This window comes from Engystomops pustulosus, chromosome 6 (genome assembly GCF_040894005.1).
Source record: "Engystomops pustulosus chromosome 6, aEngPut4.maternal, whole genome shotgun sequence".
In the NCBI taxonomy this organism is placed as follows: Eukaryota; Metazoa; Chordata; class Amphibia; order Anura; family Leptodactylidae; genus Engystomops; species Engystomops pustulosus.
The window spans coordinates 5,018,465-5,041,175 of NC_092416.1; the positions used below are offsets into that span (position 1 = coordinate 5,018,465).

Here is a 22,711-nt window from a genome sequence, read left to right on the forward strand (position 1 = left end):
CCTGTGTCCTGACACCTTTCTATCATAGCCAGCAGAGGTCAGGGGTCAGCATGGGCGCTCTGACCTCTCTGTGACTACACCCCCCATACACAGCGAGCTGCCATGTCCTGTGTGTCCTGACACCTTTCTATCATAGCCAGCAGTGGTCAGGGGTCAGCATGGGTGCTCTGACCCCTCTGTGACTACACCCCCCATACACAGCGAGCTGCCATGTCCTGTGTGTCCTGACACCTATCTATCATAGCCAGCAGTGGTCAGGGGTCAGCATGGCCGCTCTGACCCCTCTGTGACTACACCCCCCATACACAGCGAGCTGCCATGTCCTGTGTCCTGACACCTTTCTATCATAGCCAGCAGTGGTCAGGGGTCAGCATGGGTGCTCTGACCCCTCTGTGACTACACCCCCATACACAGCGAGCTGCCATGTCCTGTGTCCTGACACCTTTCTATCATAGCCAGCAGAGGTCAGGGGTCAGCATGGGCGCTCTGACCTCTCTGTGACTACACCCCCCATACACAGCGAGCTGCCATGTCCTGTGTGTCCTGACACCTTTCTATCATAGCCAGCAGTGGTCAGGGGTCAGCATGGGTGCTCTGACCCCTCTGTGACTACACCCCCCATACACAGCGAGCTGCCATGTCCTGTGTGTCCTGACACCTATCTATCATAGCCAGCAGTGGTCAGGGGTCAGCATGGCCGCTCTGACCCCTCTGTGACTACACCCCCCATACACAGCGAGCTGCCATGTCCTGTGTCCTGACACCTTTCTATCATAGCCAGCAGTGGTCAGGGGTCAGCATGGGTGCTCTGACCCCTCTGTGACTACACCCCCATACACAGCGAGCTGCCATGTCCTGTGTCCTGACACCTTTCTATCATAGCCAGCAGAGGTCAGGGGTCAGCATGGGCGCTCTGACCTCTCTGTGACTACACCCCCCATACACAGCGAGCTGCCATGTCCTGTGTGTCCTGACACCTTTATATCATAGCCAGCAGTGGTCAGGGGTCAGCATGGGCGCTCTGACCCCTCAGTGACTACACCCCCTATACACACGGAGCTGCCATGTCCTGTGTCCTGACACCTTTCTATCATAGCCAGCAGTGGTCAGGGGTCAGCATGGGTGCTCTGACCCCTCTGTGACTACACCCCCCATACACAGCGAGCTGCCATGTCCTGTGTGTCCTGACACCTTTCTATCATAGCCAGCAGTGGTCAGGGGTCAGCATGGGCGCTCTGACCCCTCTGTGACTACACCCCCCCATACACAGCGAGCTGCCATGTCCTGTGTTTCCTGACACCTTTCTATCATAGCCAGCAGTGGTCAGGGGTCAGCATGGGCGCTCTGACCCCTCTGTGACTACACCCCCCATACACAGCGAGCTGCCATGTCCTGTGTCCTGACACCTTTCTATCATAGCCAGCAGTGGTCAGGGGTCAGCATGGGTGCTCTGACCCCTCTGTGACTACACCCCCCCATACACAGCGAGCTGCCATGTCCTGTGTGTCCTGACACCTTTCTATCATAGCCAGCAGTGGTCAGGGGTCAGCATGGGCGCTCTGACCTCTCTGTGACTACACCCCCCATACACAGCGAGCTGCCATGTCCTGTGTGTCCTGACACCTTTCTATCATAGCCAGCAGTGGTCAGGGGTCAGCATGGGCGCTCTGACCTCTCTGTGACTACACCCCCCATACACAGCGAGCTGCCATGTCCTGTGTGTCCTGACACCTTTCTATCATAGCCAGCAGTGGTCAGGGGTCAGCATGGGTGCTCTGACCCCTCTGTGACTACACCCCCCATACACAGCGAGCTGCCATGTCCTGTGTCCTGACACCTTTCTATCATAGCCAGCAGTGGTCAGGGGTCAGCATGGGCGCTCTGACCCCTCTGTGACTACACCCCCTATACACACGGAGCTGCCATGTCCTGTGTCCTGACACCTTTCTATCATAGCCAGCAGTGGTCAGGGGTCAGCATGGGTGCTCTGACCCCTCTGTGACTACACCCATCATACACAGCGAGCTGCCATGTCCTGTGTGTCCTGACACCTTTCTATCATAGCCAGCAGTGGTCAGGGGTCAGCATGGGTGCTCTGGCCCCTCTGTGACTACACCCCCCATACACAGCGAGCTGCCATGTCCTGTGTGTCCTGACACCTTTCTATCATAGCCAGCAGTGGTCAGGGGTCAGCATGGGCGCTCTGACCCCTCTGTGACTACACCCCCCATACACAGCGAGCTGCCATGTCCTGTGTGTCCTGACACCTTTCTATCATAGCCAGCAGTGGTCAGGGGTGAGCATGGGTGCTCTGACCCCTCTGTGACTACACCCCCCATACACAGCGAGCTGCCATGTCCTGTGTGTCCTGACACCTTTCTATCATAGCCAGCAGTGGTCAGGGGTCAGCATGGGTGCTCTGACTCCTCTGTGACTACACCCCCCATACACAGCGAGCTGCCATGTCCTGTGTGTCCTGACACCTTTCTATCATAGCCAGCAGTGGTCAGGGGTCAGCATGGGCGCTCTGACCTCTCTGTGACTACACCCCCATACACAGCGAGCTGCCATGTCCTGTGTCCTGACACCTTTCTATCATAGCCAGCAGTGGTCAGGGGTCAGCATGGGTGCTCTGACCCCTCTGTGACTACACCCCCCATACACAGCGAGCTGCCATGTCCTGTGTGTCCTGACACCTTTCTATCATAGCCAGCAGTGGTCAGGGGTCAGCATGGGCGCTCTGACCCCTCTGTGACTACACTCCCCATACACAGGGAGCTGCCATGTCCTGTGTGTCCTGACACCTTTCTATCATAGCCAGCAGTGGTCAGGGGTCAGCATGGGCGCTCTGACCCCTCTGTGACTACACCCCCCATACACAGCGAGCTGCCATGTCCTGTGTGTCCTGACACCTTTCTATCATAGCCAGCAGTGGTCAGGGGTCAGCATGGGTGCTCTGACCCCTCTGTGACTACACCCCCATACACAGGGAGCTGCCATGTCCTGTGTGTCCTGACACCTTTCTATCATAGCCAGCAGTGGTCAGGGGTCAGCATGTGCGCTCTGACCCCTCTGTGACTACACCCCCCCATACACAGCGAGCTGCCATGTCCTGTGTCCTGACACCTTTCTATCATAGCCAGCAGTGGTCAGGGATCAGCATGGGGGCTCTGACCTCTCTGTGACTACACCCCCCATACACAGCGAGCTGCCATGTCCTGTGTCCTGACACCTTTCTATCATAGCCAGCAGTGGTCAGGGGTCAGCATGGGTGCTCTGACCCCTCTGTGACTACACCCCCCATACACAGCGAGCTGCCATGTCCTGTGTGTCCTGACACCTTTCTATCATAGCCAGTAGTGGTCAGGGCTCACCATGGGCGCTCTGCTCTGATTATATTCTTAGTTTTTCCTGCGGTATTAATGTTGTGGCTGCTCTGTGTATATTATATCTGATGTCTATAGAAGGTTGACAAAATAACCAAGAGAAACTCCTCCAATATTACTACATCATTAAAGGGTTAAGCACACTTTGGTCAGAGGTGGAGGCTGACGAGTTCTCTCCCCCAGCCCCATCCCTATAGTGTTGTGTGGGGCTGAGCTTTCATGCAGCCTCCTGACCTCGCTGTCACATGACTGTCATACAAGTGCTTCTGCTTTTTGGAGACGAGCCCCGTGCGCCAGCTCTGGGAGGACGGCATTAGACGCGGCACAGGACGGGGGTATGAGGTGTCGGCTGTGGTGTGTGTGCCCGGTGTATGTGTGTGTATGATATTCTATATGACTGATTCTATATAATGTAACACTGTAACCACTCTGTATCGCTGCTCGGCCTTTCTGTGTCCTCCCTGGACCTGACAAACAAGTTTCTCATGTTTGCTCTGAGCCTTTACATAGACAGAAGATAAGAAGGAGAATTCATGGAGCGTTTCCTGCAGAAATCTCACAATATAAATGTAGAAGAAACCATTCTGATACATTGTATCCGTCACTTTCCTTGTTATCGCGACGTGGAAAAGCTGGGTGACAGCTATACATAGTTATTGTCACCCACAATGTAACAGAACAGGGGAATCGCTATATGACTGTGCCGATATGTTGTTCAGGGGTTTGGGAAAGCTGGGTGACGGACTCTAAGACATGTGCAAGTTTTCTAATCAATATGGTGGCCATGACCCTCTTGTCCATTGTTTCTTCATTGCTTGGATGAATCTATAATGTTGGTTCTGCCTCTGTTGGACCTTCTGGATAATCAGATTAGACATGTGACCCGCTGTCATTGGAAAGGGTCAGACATTTCACCTTCTGTCATTAGAAGGGGTCGCGGGGTCCCTGTTCCTGATATTGTTGGAAGGGGGCGATGGGGTCAGACATGTGACCTGTGTCAGAAAGGACCACAAATTGTTAGTGATAGCATAGCAGCAGCAGATGTAGCAGAGTTCATTTTGTATTCCGTCTGTGGTGTTGCCATATGATTCACACTACAATTTGAATGTGGACGTAATGCGCTTACAAGCTGCTGCGTCACATTACCAAATCTCATGCGACTTGCAACACGCTGCGACGCAAATATCCAACACCGTATTTCACACAGCGAACCTGACTCTGCTACATCTGCAGGTAGTGGCGGTGAATAAGATGTAGGTCAGTGGGTTTTGCAGAGAGAGACCGCATCGCCAGGATCCTGCGGTTTGTTATTATTGTCGCAGGGCGGAGCTCTCACTATAAAGTCTAATTGTTCTGGTAATACGACGGAGGCCGAGCGTGACCCGACACGTCTCAGCGCCTCACAATGCGGCTCCTGTGCCGTGCAGACACCTGCGCTCCTCTCACCTCCTCACAATGCGGCTCCTGTGCCGTGCAGACACCTGCGCTCCTCTCACCTCCTCACAATGCGGCTCCTGTGCCGTGCAGACACCTGCGCTCCTCTCACCTCCTCACAATGCGGCTCCTGTGCCGTGCAGACACCTGCGCTCCTCTCACCTCCTCACAATGCGGCTCCTGTGCCGTGCAGACACCTGCGCTCCTCTCACCTCCTCACAATGCGGCTCCTGTGCCGTGCAGACACCTGCGCTCCTCTCACCTCCTCACAATGCGGCTCCTGTGCCGTGCAGACACCTGCGCTCCTCTCACCTCCTCACAATGCGGCTCCTGTGCCGTGCAGACACCTGCGCTCCTCTCACCTCCTCGCACGCTGAGCTCCTGGATCTGGGTTTTTTCCTTGCACTACTGCACTCCACCTGCAGGAGGCGCCACTGTGTGATACAGACTGTAACCTTACCCTGTGTTTCATTGCAGGAGGAGAAGAGAGCGGCCAAAGAGATGACTAAACGCCTGGAAGCGGAACAGAACCACGTGAAGGAAGAAGCGTCTGTCTCTAACCCCCCCATAGTGCAGGCGCTGGTACCGGAGGCCACAGCGGAGCCCGTAAGTCCTGCACCCCAGTGCTCAGCCGCCGGGGGTTATTACTGCATCTATAACTCAGGGATCTGTAGATTTCCTCTCTGCTTATCCTGTCTCGGTCTTCCTTGCAGCGGCCTCTTGACCTCAGGTCGTACTTGGAATCATCAGGTCACAGTGTAGAGACCTGCCCGCATGTACGGGTCAGCGCGATGTGCTGCAAGGGTTACCTGGTGAAGATGGGGGGCCGGATAAAGACCTGGAAGAAGCGCTGGTTTGTGTTTGACCGTCAGAAGAGAAGATTGGCGTACTATGCAGGTAGCTGTCCCCTTCTATACCGTGTGATGTGTGTACAGGAGGTATCTGTGTGTATAATAACGGGTGTAATGCTCTGCAGACAAGGAAGAGCAGAAGCTGAAGGGGGTGATCTATTTCCAGGCCATAGAGGAGGTGTACTACGACCACTTACGCAGCGCCTTCAAGGTGAGCGATGAATATGTGAAGTAAACTTACTGAATACCGATGGCTGGGAGTTCATTCGTTCATTCATTCATTCATTCATTCACTATTTTTTCAGAGTCCGCACCCAAAACTGACATTTTGTTTGAAGACCTTTGAGCGTCTATTTTGTATGGTGGCGCCGACCCCGGAGGCCATGAGGATATGGATGGATGTCATGGTCACGGCCGCCGAAGAGAACTCACGGTACTGACATCTTATGGGACTTGTGCCAAAGGAGAAGAGGAAGGACACAGGAGCACAGACTTTATATATAAGAAGGAGCTATGAGGAAGGATAAGAAGCTGCGTCCTGTGTGGAGCCCGTGGCCTCAGGCGGCGCTCCCTGGTGCAGAGCGGATTATATAATATATATATATATATGCCTCTTGTATCCTGGATGTAGTATAGTCTATGAGCCATGAATATATATACTGTATATACCGTATACACATGACGAGGATTACCACTGCTTTATACTTTATATCAAATCTCAGGAAAAGTTACATGGTGCAAGGTGGACAGTATGAGGATCATACAAAGCCGATGCCTGAGAACCTGAGGTAGAAAATGGCCGCCCTGAATGTACGGGGGCACCTGGAGGGGGACTATGGAGATGGTGGTAACGAGGGCGATACTACAGCCGACGTACAGGCCGCAAAGACTATTTCTGCTCCATGGTGCCTGGAACATGGATGTCACCCAGCATGGGGTGCGCGTGGTGATGCTCAGTGACCTCCACACCGGAAACATGGCGCCGGCCTCTTCCCCACAGTCGTTCTCATTGAACGCCTTAAAATTTACTAATGGTTTTTGGATTGTGTACGGGCAGAACTGAAGCGTCCGGCAGTTATAGGGTTAATGTACGTGTCTCTATGAGGCCTGTCTAAGTAATAATCCGATGTAGCCCTCAGCGGCCCGTATAGGAAGGGGGTCCTAAAACAGAATAAGAGACATTTATATTCTGTGCAATGTTTATAAATTTATAAATAAAGTTGTAAAGTTAACACTAGGCCTCAGGTGACCTTTCTGCCTATAGCAACCGATCACAATTCTTCTAAGTTGTTTTACAGTATGCTGGAAAAATGAAACAAAGATTCTCATTGGTTCTTAGAGCAAGAATGGGCGTTTAGATACCGAGGCCCGTTATGTCTGCTGTACACTGGCTCGCCTTCCATCTGGGCGCCATGTAACGTGGTGCAACAAGAATCAATGTGCTAGTTACTCATGGCAACCAATCAGAGCTCAGCTGTGATTTCATAAGCTGCTGAGGGAAAATGAAAGCTGAGCTCTGATTGGTTGCCATGAGCAACTACAACTTTTTTGCTTTCAGGCACTTTTGATAAATCTCTCTCAGTAAAACTTGTCTTTGTGACCAATCAGAACTCTGCTTTTATTTTTCAAGTGTCTGTGGAAAAATTTAAGCTGCACTGTGATTGGTTACTACAGGTACACGGCCATCTTCCATGGTTGCTAAGGGCAGAAATGAGTGAGAGGCCGGGATAATAACAATGTGAACCAAGCCTTAGTCACGTGTGATATCTGCGCCCCCCGATTCTGCCAAAATATAACCAGATAATGAGCATTTTAAGACTAATAATGTTCCAGAAGGAATAAAAGATTCCATTTTGTGCATAGAACCAATAAAACAAAATGGCCACCTTGTAATAGGCAATACTGAGGTGCTCTGCGCACAATATGGCCGCCTGTGCGCCTGAGCGCATTATCCTCTGTCACTACAGACATGTGAATAGGCGCCAATCATTGTATATATTTACATGTTATGTACAGTCCCATCTCCCATAGCCACGAATGTAAATGCGCAGCAAAATGGCGCAAATGTGTCCCAGCAGCCGTAAAGCACAACCCTCAGGGGTTTTAGTCACAAATCTCTGGATGTTCCAGTCCCTCACATTCCCAAAACTGATTGCTCCCTCTTTGCCAGTGCGGAGCGAGGAATATCGTACGGACCGTCCCCAGGACACAAAGCGCCAGGTTTTATGTGCATTTTTATCATCTAATTTAGTATTTTTGTTCAGTTTTTGGATCCGCCCCCCCGTGCAGGACTGTACATCTGTATAAAGTTTGTATATTTTGGGGAACGTTTCTCTGGTGATCGGGTCGTTACTGTGTAAATGTCACATGTATTTTATTTATTATACTCCCAAATAAAAATCTTGGATTGTTTGTGGAGGCGCCGAGTGTTTCCTGTGGGAGGAGGAGGATTAGGGTGATAGTAACAATTACTCATTACCATTATGGCGGTATGAGGGGTCGCCCATGGCTCTGGTGGGGGGAGGGTCTATCCTTTAATTCCTATCACCATGTATTTCTATAGGCTCATACACACATGGGGGGGGCGTTTCCCAGGACATTTTCACCATCACGCCACCTCCAAGCCAATGGGTGTGAAATAGGGTGCAACCGGCACCGAGTGGACCTGCACAGGGCCTATAAACTGACTACAGCCTGCGGAGCCTCCTGATGTGCAATGCTACCCCAATGAGGCCTGGTCACAGTCCGGGGAGGGGGCAGTTGGATTCACAGGGATTGAGGTGGATGGCTATGATGGTGTCACAGAAGCCGTGGTTCTTGTGTGGACCTCCTCCACACCCATGTAGGGGTGTAACTAGAAGAGACTGTGCTCCATAGCAGATTTATGCATAGGGACCCCTTAAATAATCCAAACTTATTTGTACACATACGTTTATACAATGTAACACATTTATATACTTTTACACATACATGTATACAATTATATATAGAATTCTACACTCACACAAACAGAATGTACACAAATATAGGGGCTCATTTACGCAAATATTTCCGATGTGCTCTGAATTGCCCCGTGTTTTGGCGCACATGATCGGATTGTGGCACATCAGCATGCATGGGACAGAAATCGGGGGTCGTGGCCGTCGGATAACCCGATGGATTCAGAAAAAACGTGGAATTTAAAAAAAGAATTGTGTCGCAAGATCAGCACTCTCATGCACCAGGAAGAAGCAGGTGAACTCCGGCGGACCTCGGCGCAGAAGCGACGGATGCAGGAACTCAAACACCGGGCTTAGTGACTTGGACCCGAATCCTCGTTGGGCCCCCTGACACTGCAGCCCCACACATCAGGCTGGCAATCACTCCTTCCTTTTAGCGGCTGGTAGGGCTGTAGATTACCCGGCTGTATGCTGATAACACTCGCCTTTGGCTTAGGGCTCACAGTGTAGACCTGTGGTCAGCTGGGAGGAATCTCCTATGGAGCCAGATGGGCTTTGCTACATCAGCAGCATTTTAGCAATCGGTGAGCAGAGAAGAAATCTCAGCAGTGAGACAGAAACAAGATTCCAGACTAATCTCATCTAGAAACATTTTAGAATTTATAGAGTCTCAGAGTGTCAGCCACTTATTAGCCTGGAAACCTGCAGGAAGATACAGAATGTAACAGCCATAATGCAAATGCAGACGTTAACCCTTAGTGGGAGGTACACCATGAAATCCTTGTAGAAACACTCTCTCTGTACAGTAGGGGGCAGCATTGTATTCATACATAGAATAGCTGAGCAGGTGTTAAATTGTTATAAATAACAGTGACTCCTCTTAAAGGGGTTGAATTAAAGGTGCTATAAGTTTGGAAAAGTCAGGGGAGAGATGGCCAAACCATTTCCAGACTCCTCTGTCCTCCTCCTCCAGACTCCTCTGTCCTCCTCCTCCAGACTCCTCCTCCAGACTCCTCTGTCCTCCTCCTCCTCCAGACTCCCCTGTCCTCCTCCTCCAGACTCCTCCTCCAGACTCCCCTGTCCTCCTCCTCCAGACTCCTCTGTCCTCCTCCTCCTCCAGACCCCTCTCCCTTCAGCCTCCTGTATGACAGGCAGACCTTGATCCCCTCTGTAGATCATCTAAGGCAGTGATGGCGAACCTTTTAGACGCCGACTGCCCAAACTACAACCAAAATCCACATATTTTTAGTGAAGTGCCAATGCAGCAATTTAAGCAGTAATTTATGACTCCCTGCTCTGTCACTGGTTTAAAGTATTTATGTGTAATCCTGTATAGTGTTTGTGTGACGTGACGTCCCTTCTTACCAGTCTGAACAATTGGTTTAAGGGGCGGTTGTATATTTGTATTGGCCTGACTATCCTCTAGATCAGTGGTGGCGAACCTATGGCACGGGTGCCAGAGGTGGCACTCAGAGTCCTCTCTCTGGGCACCCAGGCCATCACCCCAGCGCAGAGTTCGCCAAACAGGACTCAAGGCCTCTTGCAGTCCCAGGCAGCCCAGAACCCTAGAAGGAAGCTACAATGATAATCCAAAATTCTTCTCCTTCTTTCTACTGTATTGGTGTCCACAGGTGCCTATACAATACAAACATGTGACAGAGCAGGGGGTAATAAGTTACTGATTTAATTGTCACATTGGCACGTTGCAAAAAAAATATGTGGGTTTTGGTTGTAGTTTGGGCACTCAGCATCTAAAAGGTTTGCCATCACTGCTCTAGATAGACCTGTGGGCGGCTTGTTTCTGACCTAGAGTGTGTACAGTCATGGCCAGTCAGCATTGCACTGCACAAAACTGGCCACAGGGAAGAGTATCGCAGCGAGAAAGATGTCACCTCAGTCACCAATCTATCGCATCCTCAAGGAATCCAAGGAGAGAGGCTCCATTGTTACCAAAAAGGCTCCAGGCGCCCAAGAAGGAGCAGCAAGCGCCAGGAGCGTCTCTTACAAGTGTCTCAGCTTGGGGATGGGACTCCCAGCATCGCAGAGCTCAGGAATGGCAGCAGCAGGTGTGAGGCATCTGCACGCACTGTGACACTGTGGAGACTCCTGGAGCAAGGCCTGGTGTCCAGGAGGGCAGCACAGAAGCCGCTTCTCTCCAGGGACCATCAGGGACAGACGGATATTCTGCAGGAGGTGCAGGGAGTGGACGCTGAGGACTGGGGGAAAGGCATTGTCTCTGATGAATCCCCTTTCCGATTGTTGGGAGAAGACAAGGTGAGCGATGCCCCCAGTCCTGTCTCCTGCACCTGTAAAGCTCCTGCAGCCATTCATGTGGGGGGGGGGGGCTTCTCAGCCAAGGGAATCGCCTAATAACACCTCCATGAATAAGGAATGGAGCAGAATGTCCTCCAGGAGCCGCTTCTCCCGACCCTCCAGGACCAGATGGTGATGAGCAGAGCCTCCTCCAGCATGATGGAGCACCGGCCATAAAGGGGAGAACTAAATGGCTCCGGGGACAGAACACAGAGATTCTGGGTCCATGGCCCGGGAACAGAACACAGAGATTCTGGGTCCATGGCTCCGGGGACCGAACACAGAGATTCTGGGTCCATGGCCCGGGAACAGAACACAGAGATTCTGGGTCCATTGCCCGGGAACAGAACACAGAGATTCTGGGTCCATGGCCGGGAACAGAACACAGAGATTCTGGGTCCATGGCCTGGGAATAGAACACAGAGATTCTGGGTCCATGGCCCGGGAACAGAACACAGAGATTCTGGGTCCATGGCTCCGGGAACAGAACACAGAGATTCTGGGTCCATGGCCCGGAAACTCTCCAGATTTTATCCCATTATGAACTTGTGGTCAATCATCAGGAGACGGGGGACAAACAAAACCAACACATTGTGACAGAATGCAGCAGTGATAGTGCAGGAATGGACGGCGATCAGTCAGGATCTGGTGCAGGAGGTGAGTGAGAGCTGCCAGGGAGAATTGCAGAGGTCCTGAAGAAGAAGGAGAGGTCCTGCAGATACTGACTGGCTGCAGTAACTCCTCCCACCTGACAATAAAAGCTTCTGCTCCCCATAATATGATTGCACTTGTATCTCTGTATGTGATAAACATCTGACAGACCAGAGGGACACATCATGTGACAGGAGGAGATTTGTGTCATTCTCAGGACTTATGGCCAGGACTGTACAGCCCTAGTCTGTTTTCACCATAGACCCCACGACAGCGACATCTGGATACTCTGAATGTGCACTATGTTAATACTTTTATATTTACCCCTACCAGGGGCATATCCGGACCTCCCGGAAGCTGCGCCTACACATAGCAGCTCCAGAATAGGTTCACAGTCAAGATGTGGGCAGTTTAATTTAAAGAGGGTTGTGTAATGGATAATGACCTAACCCTCTCCCTTCAGCTTCCTATAGGTCAGGCAGAGCTCCATCACCTCTGTACATCATCTAGGGCAGTGATGGAGAACCTTTTAGAGACCGAGTGCCCAAACTACAAGGAAATCCACTTATTTACGGTGAAGAGCCAACGTGGCATTTTAAGCAGTAACTTATTGCTCCCTGCTCTTCCACTTATTTCAAATGTATCAGCCGCCTGAGGCCACCAATACAGTCGAAACAAAGCGGGCAAATCAGCCCATCATTGTCGCTTCTCTCCAGGGTCTCTCTGTACAGGAAGATTGGTGGGTCCAGCAGGAAGACCTCCAAAGACAATGTAGTTCTGTCAGCACCTTCTCACTTTTCCCGCAGTTCCAAACGGCCAATGAAGTGTCGCTTTAAAATAGCGCTGAGAGCAGCATCTCATAAATCGCCTGCGACTGCAGAAAGATTTGGTCCTGTTTGGTGAACTCTGACCTGCAGTGATGGCCTGAGTGCCCACAGAAAGAGCTCTGAGTGCCACCTCAGGCACCCGTGCCATAGGTTCGCCACCACTGATCTAGGGGGTAATTTGCTCGTTTCAGTGACTATTCCTTAGTCCCTGCCGCCATCTGGTGGTGATGGTTGTGGTTGCAGCTGCTATTTCCATCTGGCTGTGAAGGAAGGGTTACATGTTACTTGTAGATGATAATTGTGTCTTATTAGTCATCCTTCTCTGTAGTGAGGGCCGCCATTGGTTGGATGCCTGGGAATGTCTTGTTGATTTATAGCGGCTCCTTGCAGGACTGTGGATTCTGTCAGTCCAGAATGTTGTCCCTAGTGATGAGAAGTCCGGCTCCTCTTAGTCATCTGGTTTATTAGGCTCCGCTTTCTAAGAAAAACCGACTCTTTTGGCTCCTTTTGGCTCCCTATTAAATATATAATAGCCTCAGGCCGTTTCCTACTCCACACCATTTTCAGCCCAATTTTATTGGGTTAGAGGGGGCGTGGTGAGTCAATTAGGGGCGGGGTTAAGTAAGCCATTGGCTCACTCATTCTCCAGCCCCGAGCTGCCGGACCAGGAATGTGAGCGACACCCAAACTGCTACCACCAGATCCTCGGGGACCGAGCAGGAAGGACCTTGCTACCTTAACCTGTTACCCATTGCTGTGTTGGAGTCTTTGAATAAAGAGACTATGGGCCTCATTTATCAAAAAAAGTAGGTACTGCACTGGGTGCCGTTTGCCGGTGGAGTGTGCAAAGTTCGGCAGATGAATCATTCAATCAATCACAGTAATAAATGTGGTGCGGTCCGGCACCGGACACCCCTTTAGGTGCAGAATTTTGTGGTGAGATGGACACAGTGCACCCACGACACAAAACTGGCGCAGACACTTTATAAATAAATGTACAAGCAGTTTCCTCGTTCTTTGCAGTGTAAAGTCAGACAGAAAACTGGCGCACACACTGTAATAAATGTGGCCTGTGAGTTTCATGCTCATTATCCCTGTCTCCACGTGCAATCCCTGGTTGCTGTTAACACCACGGGCCTCACCTTCACCCTCTTCCCAGGTGTCCCTGCACCACTCATACACCGTGGGACCCTCCATCATACTGTAGTCTCCCTCTCTTATTGGCCCTGCCCGGAGTGGAATAGACCTGCTCACCTGGACCTGCTACCCGGGGTAGGCTGCGCTGTAAGCCACTCAGGTACCAGAGTGACCCAGCTGCCCCCACATCACAAGTTCAGGCCCCAGTGGGAGGACGTTACATGTCCTCCTCCTCCAGACCCTCTGTCCAGTTATACTCCAGCAGTCCAGGCGACTCTTCTCCTTTGTGTTTGTGGAATTGAAGACGACCAGACCCAGATTTTGGAAGAGATTTTACTAATACTGAAACACATTATAATTTACAGGCCTCAGACAACCTCAATACAAAACACAAAGTCCTAATTAAGATGGAGCCCAACCCTCAGAAAAGGCTGAGGAGGAGGATGAGCCATGGGGTGTGGAGCAGTCCAGTGCCCCCGTTACTGGCGCTGCACCCCTGATAGCTGGAGCGTTGGGGGGCACATTTGGTTGGCTGTGTGTCTGTTGGGGTGGGCTGTGTGTGTGTTGGGGTCGGCGATGGTGGGGGTGCTGCGGTGGGGGTGGTGGTGGGCTCCTCTATATCATTATGGAGGATTTCTAGGAAGGGGAGGCCCTCCAGCTGGGTGCTGTTGGAGAGGTCCAGGTTGCAGCGTTCTCCCGAGCAGCAGGCTCCTTTTATCTCATAGCTTGTACTTCCGTAGGTGACCGTCTGCACCTCGCAGCGGTAACTCATGGCGCAGCTCTTGATGTGTATGAGGGTCGTGTCATTGTCTGGCGAGGAGGAGGAAAGTGAGAGATATTATTTTATTAGGTATCATAAATTTGGACGTTTGTCTACATTTAACAAATCTGCAAAAAGTTGCAAATGCAACACCCCCTGCCAACCTACAGGCAAGGGGGTAGTTACGAATAGCGCCCTCTATGTGTCAGGAACTCTTTAGTAAGCCTCCACACAACTCACCCAGAGGATAATACTAGGAGAATATAGTGTAATAGCAGTAATGTATTCTGCCTGGAAAGGCAAAAGTTAAATGGCTGTAAGTAATTATCCAATGATGTGGCTGTATTGAAGCTGGAGTGTGATTGGAGAGATGCTACCACTTGACCAAGGGGAGTATAAAACCCCTGTGCAGGGGGAGCACAGGGTCTGAGTGAAGAGAGAGTCAGTGCACAGCGCACCATAAGTACTGACACAGAACCCAATCCCAGGAGTCAGGAGACTCTAACCCAGGGCTGCAGCTTCCACAGTCTGGACACAGCTTTATCCCCATTATCCCAGCACCTACTACCGGGCTGCACCTACTACCAGGCTGCTTCTACTACCAGGCTGCTTCTACTACCAGGCTGCATCTACTACCGGACTGCACCTACTACCGGGCTGCATCTACTACCGGCCTACATCTACTACCGGGCTGCATCTACTACCGGGCTGCATCTACTACAGGGCTGCATCTACTACCGGGCTGCTTCTACTACCAGGCTGCTTCTACTACCAGGCTGCATCTACTACCGGACTGCACCTACTACCGGGCTGCATTTACTACCGGGCTGCATCTACTACCGGCCTACATCTACTACCGGGCTGCATCTACTACCGGGCTGCATCTACTACCGGGCTGCATCTACTACCGGGCTGCTTCTACTACCAGGCTGCTTCTACTACCAGGCTGCACCTACTACCAGGCTGCTTCTACTACCGGGCTGCTTCTACTACCGGGCTGCTTCTACTACCAGGCTGCATCTACTACCGGGCTGCTTCTACTACCGGGCTGCATCTACTACCGGACTGCACCTACTACCGGGCTGCATCTACTACCGGGCTGCATCTACTACCGGGCTGCTTCTACTACCGGGCTGCATCTACTACCGGCCTGCATCTACTACCGGGCTGCATCTACTACCGGCCTACATCTACTACCAGGCCTACATCTACTACCAGGCTGCTTCTACTACCGGGCTGCTTCTACTACAAGGCTGCACCTACTACCAGGCTGCTTCTACTACCGGGCTGCTTCTACTACCAGGCTGCACCTACTACCGGGCTGCACCTACTACCAGCCTGCATCTACTACCGGGCTGCTTCTACTACCGGGCTGCATCTACTACCGGGCTGCATCTACTACCAGGCTGCTTCTACTACCGGGCTGCATCTACTACCGGGCTGCATCTACTACCGGGCTGCTTCTACTACCAGGCTGCTTCTACTACCAGGCTGCATCTACTACCGGACTGCACCTACTACCGGGCTGCATTTACTACCGGGCTGCATCTACTACCGGCCTACATCTACTACCGGGCTGCATCTACTACCGGGCTGCATCTACTACCGGGCTGCATCTACTACCGGGCTGCTTCTACTACCAGGCTGCTTCTACTACAAGGCTGCACCTACTACCAGGCTGCTTCTACTACCGGGCTGCTTCTACTACCAGGCTGCATCTACTACCAGGCTGCATCTACTACCGGACTGCACCTACTACCGGGCTGCATCTACTACCGGGCTGCATCTACTACCGGGCTGCTTCTACTACCGGGCTGCTTCTACTACCAGGCTGCTTCTACTACAAGGCTGCACCTACTACCAGGCTGCTTCTACTACCGGGCTGCACCTACTACCGGGCTGCACCTACTACCAGGCTGCTTCTACTACCGGGCTGCTTCTACTACCGGGCTGCTTCTACTACCAGGCTGCTTCTACTACCGGGCTGCATCTACTACCGGGCTGCATCTACTACCAGGCTGCTTCTACTACCGGGCTGCTTCTACTACCGGGCTGCACCTACTACCGGGCTGCACCTACTACCAGCCTGCATCTACTACCAGGCTGCTTCTACTACCGGGCTGCTTCTACTACCGGGCTGCATCTACTACCAGGCTGCTTCTACTACCGGGCTGCTTCTACTACCGGGCTGCACCTACTACCGGGCTGCACCTACTACCAGCCTGCATCTACTACCGGGCTGCTTCTACTACCGGGCTGCATCTACTACCGGGCTGCATCTACTACCAGGCTGCTTCTACTACCGGGCTGCATCTACTACCGGACTGCACCTACTACCGGGCTGCATCTACTACCGGGCTGCTTCTACTACCAGGCTGCTTCTACTACCAGGCTGCATCTACTACCAGGCTGCATCTACTACCAGGCTGCATCTACTACCAGGCTGCTTCTACTACTGGGCTGCTTCTACTACCGGGCTGCACCTACTACCGGGCTGCACCTACTACCAGCCTGCATCTACTACCGGGCTGCTTCTACTACCGGGCTGCATCTACTACCGGGCTGCATCTACTACCAGGCTGCATCTACTACCAGCCTGCATCTACTACCGGACTGCACCTACTACCGGGCTGCATCTACTACCGGGCTGCTTCTACTACCAGGCTGCTTCTACTACCAGGCTGCATCTACTACCAGCCTGCATCTACTACCAGGCTGCATCTACTACCGGGCTGCATCTACTACCGGGCTGCATCTACTACCAGGCTGCTTCTACTACCGGGCTGCATCTACTACCGGGCTGCTTCTACTACCAGGCTGCTTCTACTACCAGGCTGCATCTACTACCGGGCTGCACCTACTACCAGGCTGCATCTACTACCAGGCTGCTTCTACTACCGGGCTGCACCTGCTACCGGGCTGCACCTGCTACCGGGCTGCATCTACTACCAGGCTGCTTCTACTACCGGGCTGCACCTACTACCAGGCTGCTTCTACTACCGGGCTGCTTCTACTACCGGGCTGCTTCTACTACCGGGCTGCATCTACTACCGGGCTGCTTCTACTACCGGGCTGCATCTACTACCGGGCTGCTTCTACTACCGGGCTGCATCTACTACCGGGCGGCACCTACTACCAGGCTGCATCTACTACCGGGCTGCATCTACTACCGGGCTGCTTCTACTACCGGGCTGCTTCTACTACCGGGCTGCACCTACTACCAGGCTGCAACTACTACCAGGCTGCACCTACTACCGGGCTGCTTCTACTACCGGGCTGCTTCTACTACCGGGCTGCATCTACTACCGGGCTGCATCTACTACCGGACTGCACCAGACTGCATCTACTACCGGGCTGCATCTACTACCGGGCTGCATCTACTACCGGGCTGCATCTACTACCGGACTGCACCAGGCTGCATCTACTACCGGGCTGCTTCTACTACCGGGCTGCTTCTACTACAGGGCTGCATCTACTACCGGGCTGCATCTACTACCGGGCTGCTTCTACTACCGGGCTGCATCTACTACCGGGCTGCATCTACTACCGGGCTGCTTCTACTACCGGGCTGCTTCTACTACCGGGCTGCTTCTACTACCAGGCTGCTTCTACTACCGGGCTGCATCTACTACCGGGCTGCATCTACTACCGGGCTGCTTCTACTACCGGGCTGCTTCTACTACCGGGCTGCTTCTACTACCAGGCTGCTTCTACTACCAGGCTGCATCTACTACCGGGCTGCTTCTACTGCCGGGCTGCATCTACTACCAGGCTGCTTCTACTACCAGGCTGCTTCTACTACCGGGCTGCACCTACTACCAGGCTGCTTCTACTACCAGGCTGCTTCTACTACCGGGCTGCACCTACTACCAGGCTGCTTCTACTACCAGGCTGCTTCTACTACCGGGCTGCACCTACTACCAGGCTGCTTCTACTACCAGGCTGCTTCTACTACCAGGCTGCATCTACTACCGGGCTGCTTCTACTACCGGGCTGCACCTACTACTAGGCTGCTTCTACTACCGGGCTGCTTCTACAACCGGGCTGCTTCTACTACCGGGCTGCACCTACTACCGGGCTACTTCTACTACGGGGCTGCTTCTACTACCGGGCTGCTTCTACTACCGGGCTGCTTCTACTACCGGGCTGGTGCGCTATTCCTGAGGACCCCTCTCCATGACCACTCCAGTACCAGAACCTGCTGTTTGAAGTTCAATAAAGAACTGTAAGTTGACTTGCACAACGTTGCCTCCGTCTGATCCCTGGATACGGCTGTTACCACCACGGGCTCCCCATCCATTAACCAGGAACATATATTACAGACACTCAGGGGTTGCCCCAGGGAGAACCAGTACATCAGCCTCTCCCTCCATATTTCTTGCACACACCACCTGCTGGAGAGCTGCCAGGCTGTAAGACATCCCTCCGGTCCCCATACCAAGCACCGTGACCACAGCGTGCCCTAGACCACAGGCCCCAAGAAAAGGCCCCGGTGGGGGATGTTGCAAAAAGAATCAAATGGCTGAAAAAATCAAGTGAAGATTTCTGTGCAGATGATGATGAGACTTGTAGATATTTACCCAGGGATATGGTGAGGTTTCCATCGAAGCAGTGACTGTAGGTTTCATAGCAGGGCAGGACGGGGGCGTTGGATGGGGTGCACTCCGCTCCGGGCCTCCCCATGCAGATGTAACACTGATCATCAGTAGGGACACGGGTGATGTTATCTGCAGGACACAAACATATGACAGCAGGATAATTCATGTGCTACATTGTATCAGCGCTGTATGCCAGTACCTTATTGTATGTGTACGGGTATTTATTATGTGCACGGGTATTTATTATGTGTACGGGTATTTATTATGTGCACGGGTATTTATTATGTGCACGGGTATTTATTATGTGTACAGGTATTTATTATGTGTACGGGTATTTATTATGTGTACAGGTATTTATTATGTGTACGGGTATTTATTATGTGTACAGGTATTTATTATGTGTACGGTTATTTATTATGTGTACGGTTATTTATTATGTGTACGGGTATTTATTATGTGTACGGTTATTTATTATGTGCACGGTTATTTATTATGTGTACGGGTATTTATTATGTGTACGGTTATTTATTATGTGTACGGGTATTTATTATGTGTACGGTTATTTATTATGTGTACGGGTATTTATTATGTGCACGGTTATTTATTATGTGTACAGGTATTTATTATGTGTACAGGTATTTATTATGTGTACGGGTATTTATTATGTGTACAGGTATTTATTATGTGTACGGGTATTTATTATGTGTACGGTTATTTATTATGTGTACGGGTATTTATTATGTGTACGGTTATTTATTATGTGTACGGGTATTTATTATGTGTACGGTTATTTATTATGTGTACGGGTATTTATTATGTGCACGGTTATTTATTATGTGTACGGGTATTTATTATGTGTACGGTTATTTATTATGTGTACGGGTATTTATTATGTGCACGGTTATTTATTATGTGTACAGGTATTTATTATGTGCACGGTTATTTATTATGTGTACGGGTATTTATTATGTGTACAGGTATTTATGTGCACGGGTATTTATTATGTGTACAGGTATTTATGTGCACGGTTATTTATTATGTGTACGGGTATTTATTATGTGTACAGGTATTTATTATGTGTACAGGTATTTATTATGTGCACGGGTATTTATTATGTGTACGGTTATTTATTATGTGCACGGGTATTTATTATGTGTACGGGTATTTATTATGTGTACGGGTATTTATTATGTGTACGGGTATTTATTATGTGCACGGTTATTTATTATGTGTACGGGTATTTATTATGTGTACGGTTATTTATTATGTGTACGGGTATTTATTATGTGCACGGTTATTTATTATGTGTACAGGTATTTATTATGTGCACGGTTATTTATTATGTGTACGGGTATTTATTATGTGTACAGGTATTTATGTGCACGGGTATTTATTATGTGTACAGGTATTTATGTGCACGGTTATTTATTATGTGTACGGGTATTTATTATGTGTACAGGTATTTATTATGTGTACAGGTATTTATTATGTGCACGGGTATTTATTATGTGTACGGTTATTTATTATGTGCACGGGTATTTATTATGTGTACGGTTATTTATTATGTGTACGGGTATTTATTATGTGTACGGGTATTTATTATGTGTACGGTTATTTGGGCGCTGCATTGTATATTGACATTGTTTGGGGTGTATCTCGGCGAGGCAACGACCCACAGTTGACTACTGAATGAGGCCCCTACCCCCTCAGAAATGATACATATTTGTATATTTAGACATTTATACTCTTACACAGTGTCACAGGTGCCTCCGCCATCAATGTCACGGATCGCAGGCACACCCGTGCCCCTCTGCCCCGGCCCCCGCACCATACTCACCTCTCCACGCTCCTTCTCCCGTCCGGCCTGGTTCGCATGCGTGTCCCTACTCCCCGGGGCGCGCGCGAGCCGGCACTCGGAGATTTAAAGGGTCAGCGCACCGCTGATTGGCGCTGGCCACGTCCGGGTTTCCTTAAAGGCCGCCTGTTTCCAGGATTCCCTGCCGGATCTTTGAGCTATTTGGTGAGAATAGAAAGCTCCCTGTTCCCTGCGTTGGTTCCTATCCCGTTCCTAGCTAGTCGCACCTGTGGAACGACCTGGTGGTACATCCTACTTTTTCGGTGGGCTCTGGTGAAGACCAGGTGCCACTTACACTCCGGTCCCAGGTGTTGGCTAGTACCATCATCTCCTGCGGTGGTCCAGGGGGTCCAATGACCCCCAACCCTGACACACAGATCCCAGTCCCAGTAGCTGCTGAGCACACGGGGGGAGATGGAAGGTCCCTGCTCCTGTCCTTATCTCAGCTCCCGGCTCTGGTGTGCAGTGTTATATACATATTGGGGGACATTGATCGTCGTTTCTTAGACAGTTTTTGGTGTATTTTTGCACAATTTTTTGGCGCAGTTAGTAAATTTGTCTCTAATTTGCGACTATTTTGGGTGCAAGCAAAAGTCCGGCACTTAGTGGTTCTGAGTCCCTGCGCCTTATCTGACATAGTGAGCGGCTGCTATACAGAGGTTTGTGCGGCATCTATCACTAATTTGCGCCTAAAAAGTCACAAAAATGGCACAAAAATCCACCTCTTCACCTATCCACCTATCCACCTATCTACTCTGCACTGGAAATAAATGTCACTTTTCATTCCTGGAAACAAAGGATTCTGATTCCCAAATGAAAAATTAACTGAATACAACATGGAAAATCCATCAGCGCAGAATACAATGTAACATTTCTCCAGTAACGACTTCTCCATTGTCTATGGGATCTTCTCTGTGTTTGATCAGACACATAAAGAAAAGGTAGAGAATCCCAAAGGATTCTGGAGGTCGGAGAGAAGCACCTAGAGGACAACGTTTATATGGATACAGTGGGAGCACCAGGGGGGGGTCCCAGATGAGTACAAGGCCCACAATCAGATATGGGCAAGTCTAGAGTCCATTATTCCCCAGAGAGCTATGAGCAAAGATGCTGGTTGGGTTATAACTGTTTTTTTATTGTAATCAACAGAGATTTGTGAATTATATCGGAGATGCTTCCAGACCCGCACGGCTTTGGACATGACCCTTGCTGAGAAGGGAGGAGTCTGTAAGATGGTGGGAGTGGCTTGTCGCATATACATCCCAGATGACATCGCCCCCTATGGATCCATTACCCATGCTCGTGAAAAGATTGAAGGACTGTCCAGGGAACTCAAGAGAAACTCTGGGGTGGACACTTTGTCCTTCACTTTGTGGTTGGGGGATTGGAGGGGTTTCCTATAAGTGGGGGTGATATTGGGGATTGTGATTTTGCTCTTGTCACTTATTGCGTGCTGTGTGGTCCCCCTCATCAAGTCCACCGTGTCCCAGATGGCCGTCCATGCGGTAAGAACCACGACAGGAGAAGTGCCCGGAGCGGAGGATGATGCTGCCTGTGTATAAACCTATGGACTATGGGGACTCAGTGATGTGATGTGAGTGTGCGGGCCTGTAACCCCTGAGTGACCAGCCTCCAGGGGATCTGGTGAAGAGTTAACAAGTCCAGCAGGTACGGGCTTAGCCTACCTGTGGGTACCTGGAGCTTGAGGAGGTCGCTCAGGATGGAGTTACAGGCCAGCAAAGCTCAAAGGGGGGAATTGTTAAGGAGGTCGCACTGGTTTCGGACGCCATCTTGACTACTGTCCGCCATCTTAGATACAGCGGCCATGTTCCCTGACCATTGTCAAGTTAATGTCATGATTCAAACTTCATTTTATGTAACATGTTTGCTGCCTGTCAGCTAATACCCTGTGACATGTAATGAGAAGCCAGTCTGTCCTTGATAATAATATGATTCTGGA

General features: G+C 50.8%; 2 protein-coding genes across 6 annotated transcripts in view; one reads left to right on the top strand and one right to left on the bottom strand.

The window, feature by feature from the left end:
• PHLDB3 (pleckstrin homology like domain family B member 3) overlaps window positions 1–8,083 on the top strand; it is a 60,010-nt gene extending 51,927 nt beyond the window's left edge. For all 5 annotated transcript variants that reach the window (XM_072113812.1, XM_072113813.1, XM_072113811.1 and 2 more), the window contains 4 exons: window positions 5,298–5,426; window positions 5,534–5,717; window positions 5,797–5,882; window positions 5,977–8,083. In XM_072113812.1, coding sequence (XP_071969913.1) covers window positions 5,298–5,426; window positions 5,534–5,717; window positions 5,797–5,882; window positions 5,977–6,111 — 534 coding nt within the window. In that variant the 3' untranslated portion in view covers window positions 6,112–8,083. The remainder of the gene's footprint in view (window positions 1–5,297; window positions 5,427–5,533; window positions 5,718–5,796; window positions 5,883–5,976) is intronic.
• Window positions 8,084–13,852: 5,769 nt separating this feature from the next.
• Window positions 13,853–22,711, bottom strand: part of LOC140066246 (ly6/PLAUR domain-containing protein 3-like) — a 30,683-nt gene continuing 21,824 nt past the window's right edge. The window contains exons 4-5 of the mRNA XM_072113816.1: window positions 18,879–19,025; window positions 13,853–14,348 (exon numbers count right to left, since the gene is read on the bottom strand). Of these exons, the coding sequence (XP_071969917.1) occupies window positions 13,960–14,348; window positions 18,879–19,025 (536 nt within the window). The 3' untranslated portion in view covers window positions 13,853–13,959. The remainder of the gene's footprint in view (window positions 14,349–18,878; window positions 19,026–22,711) is intronic.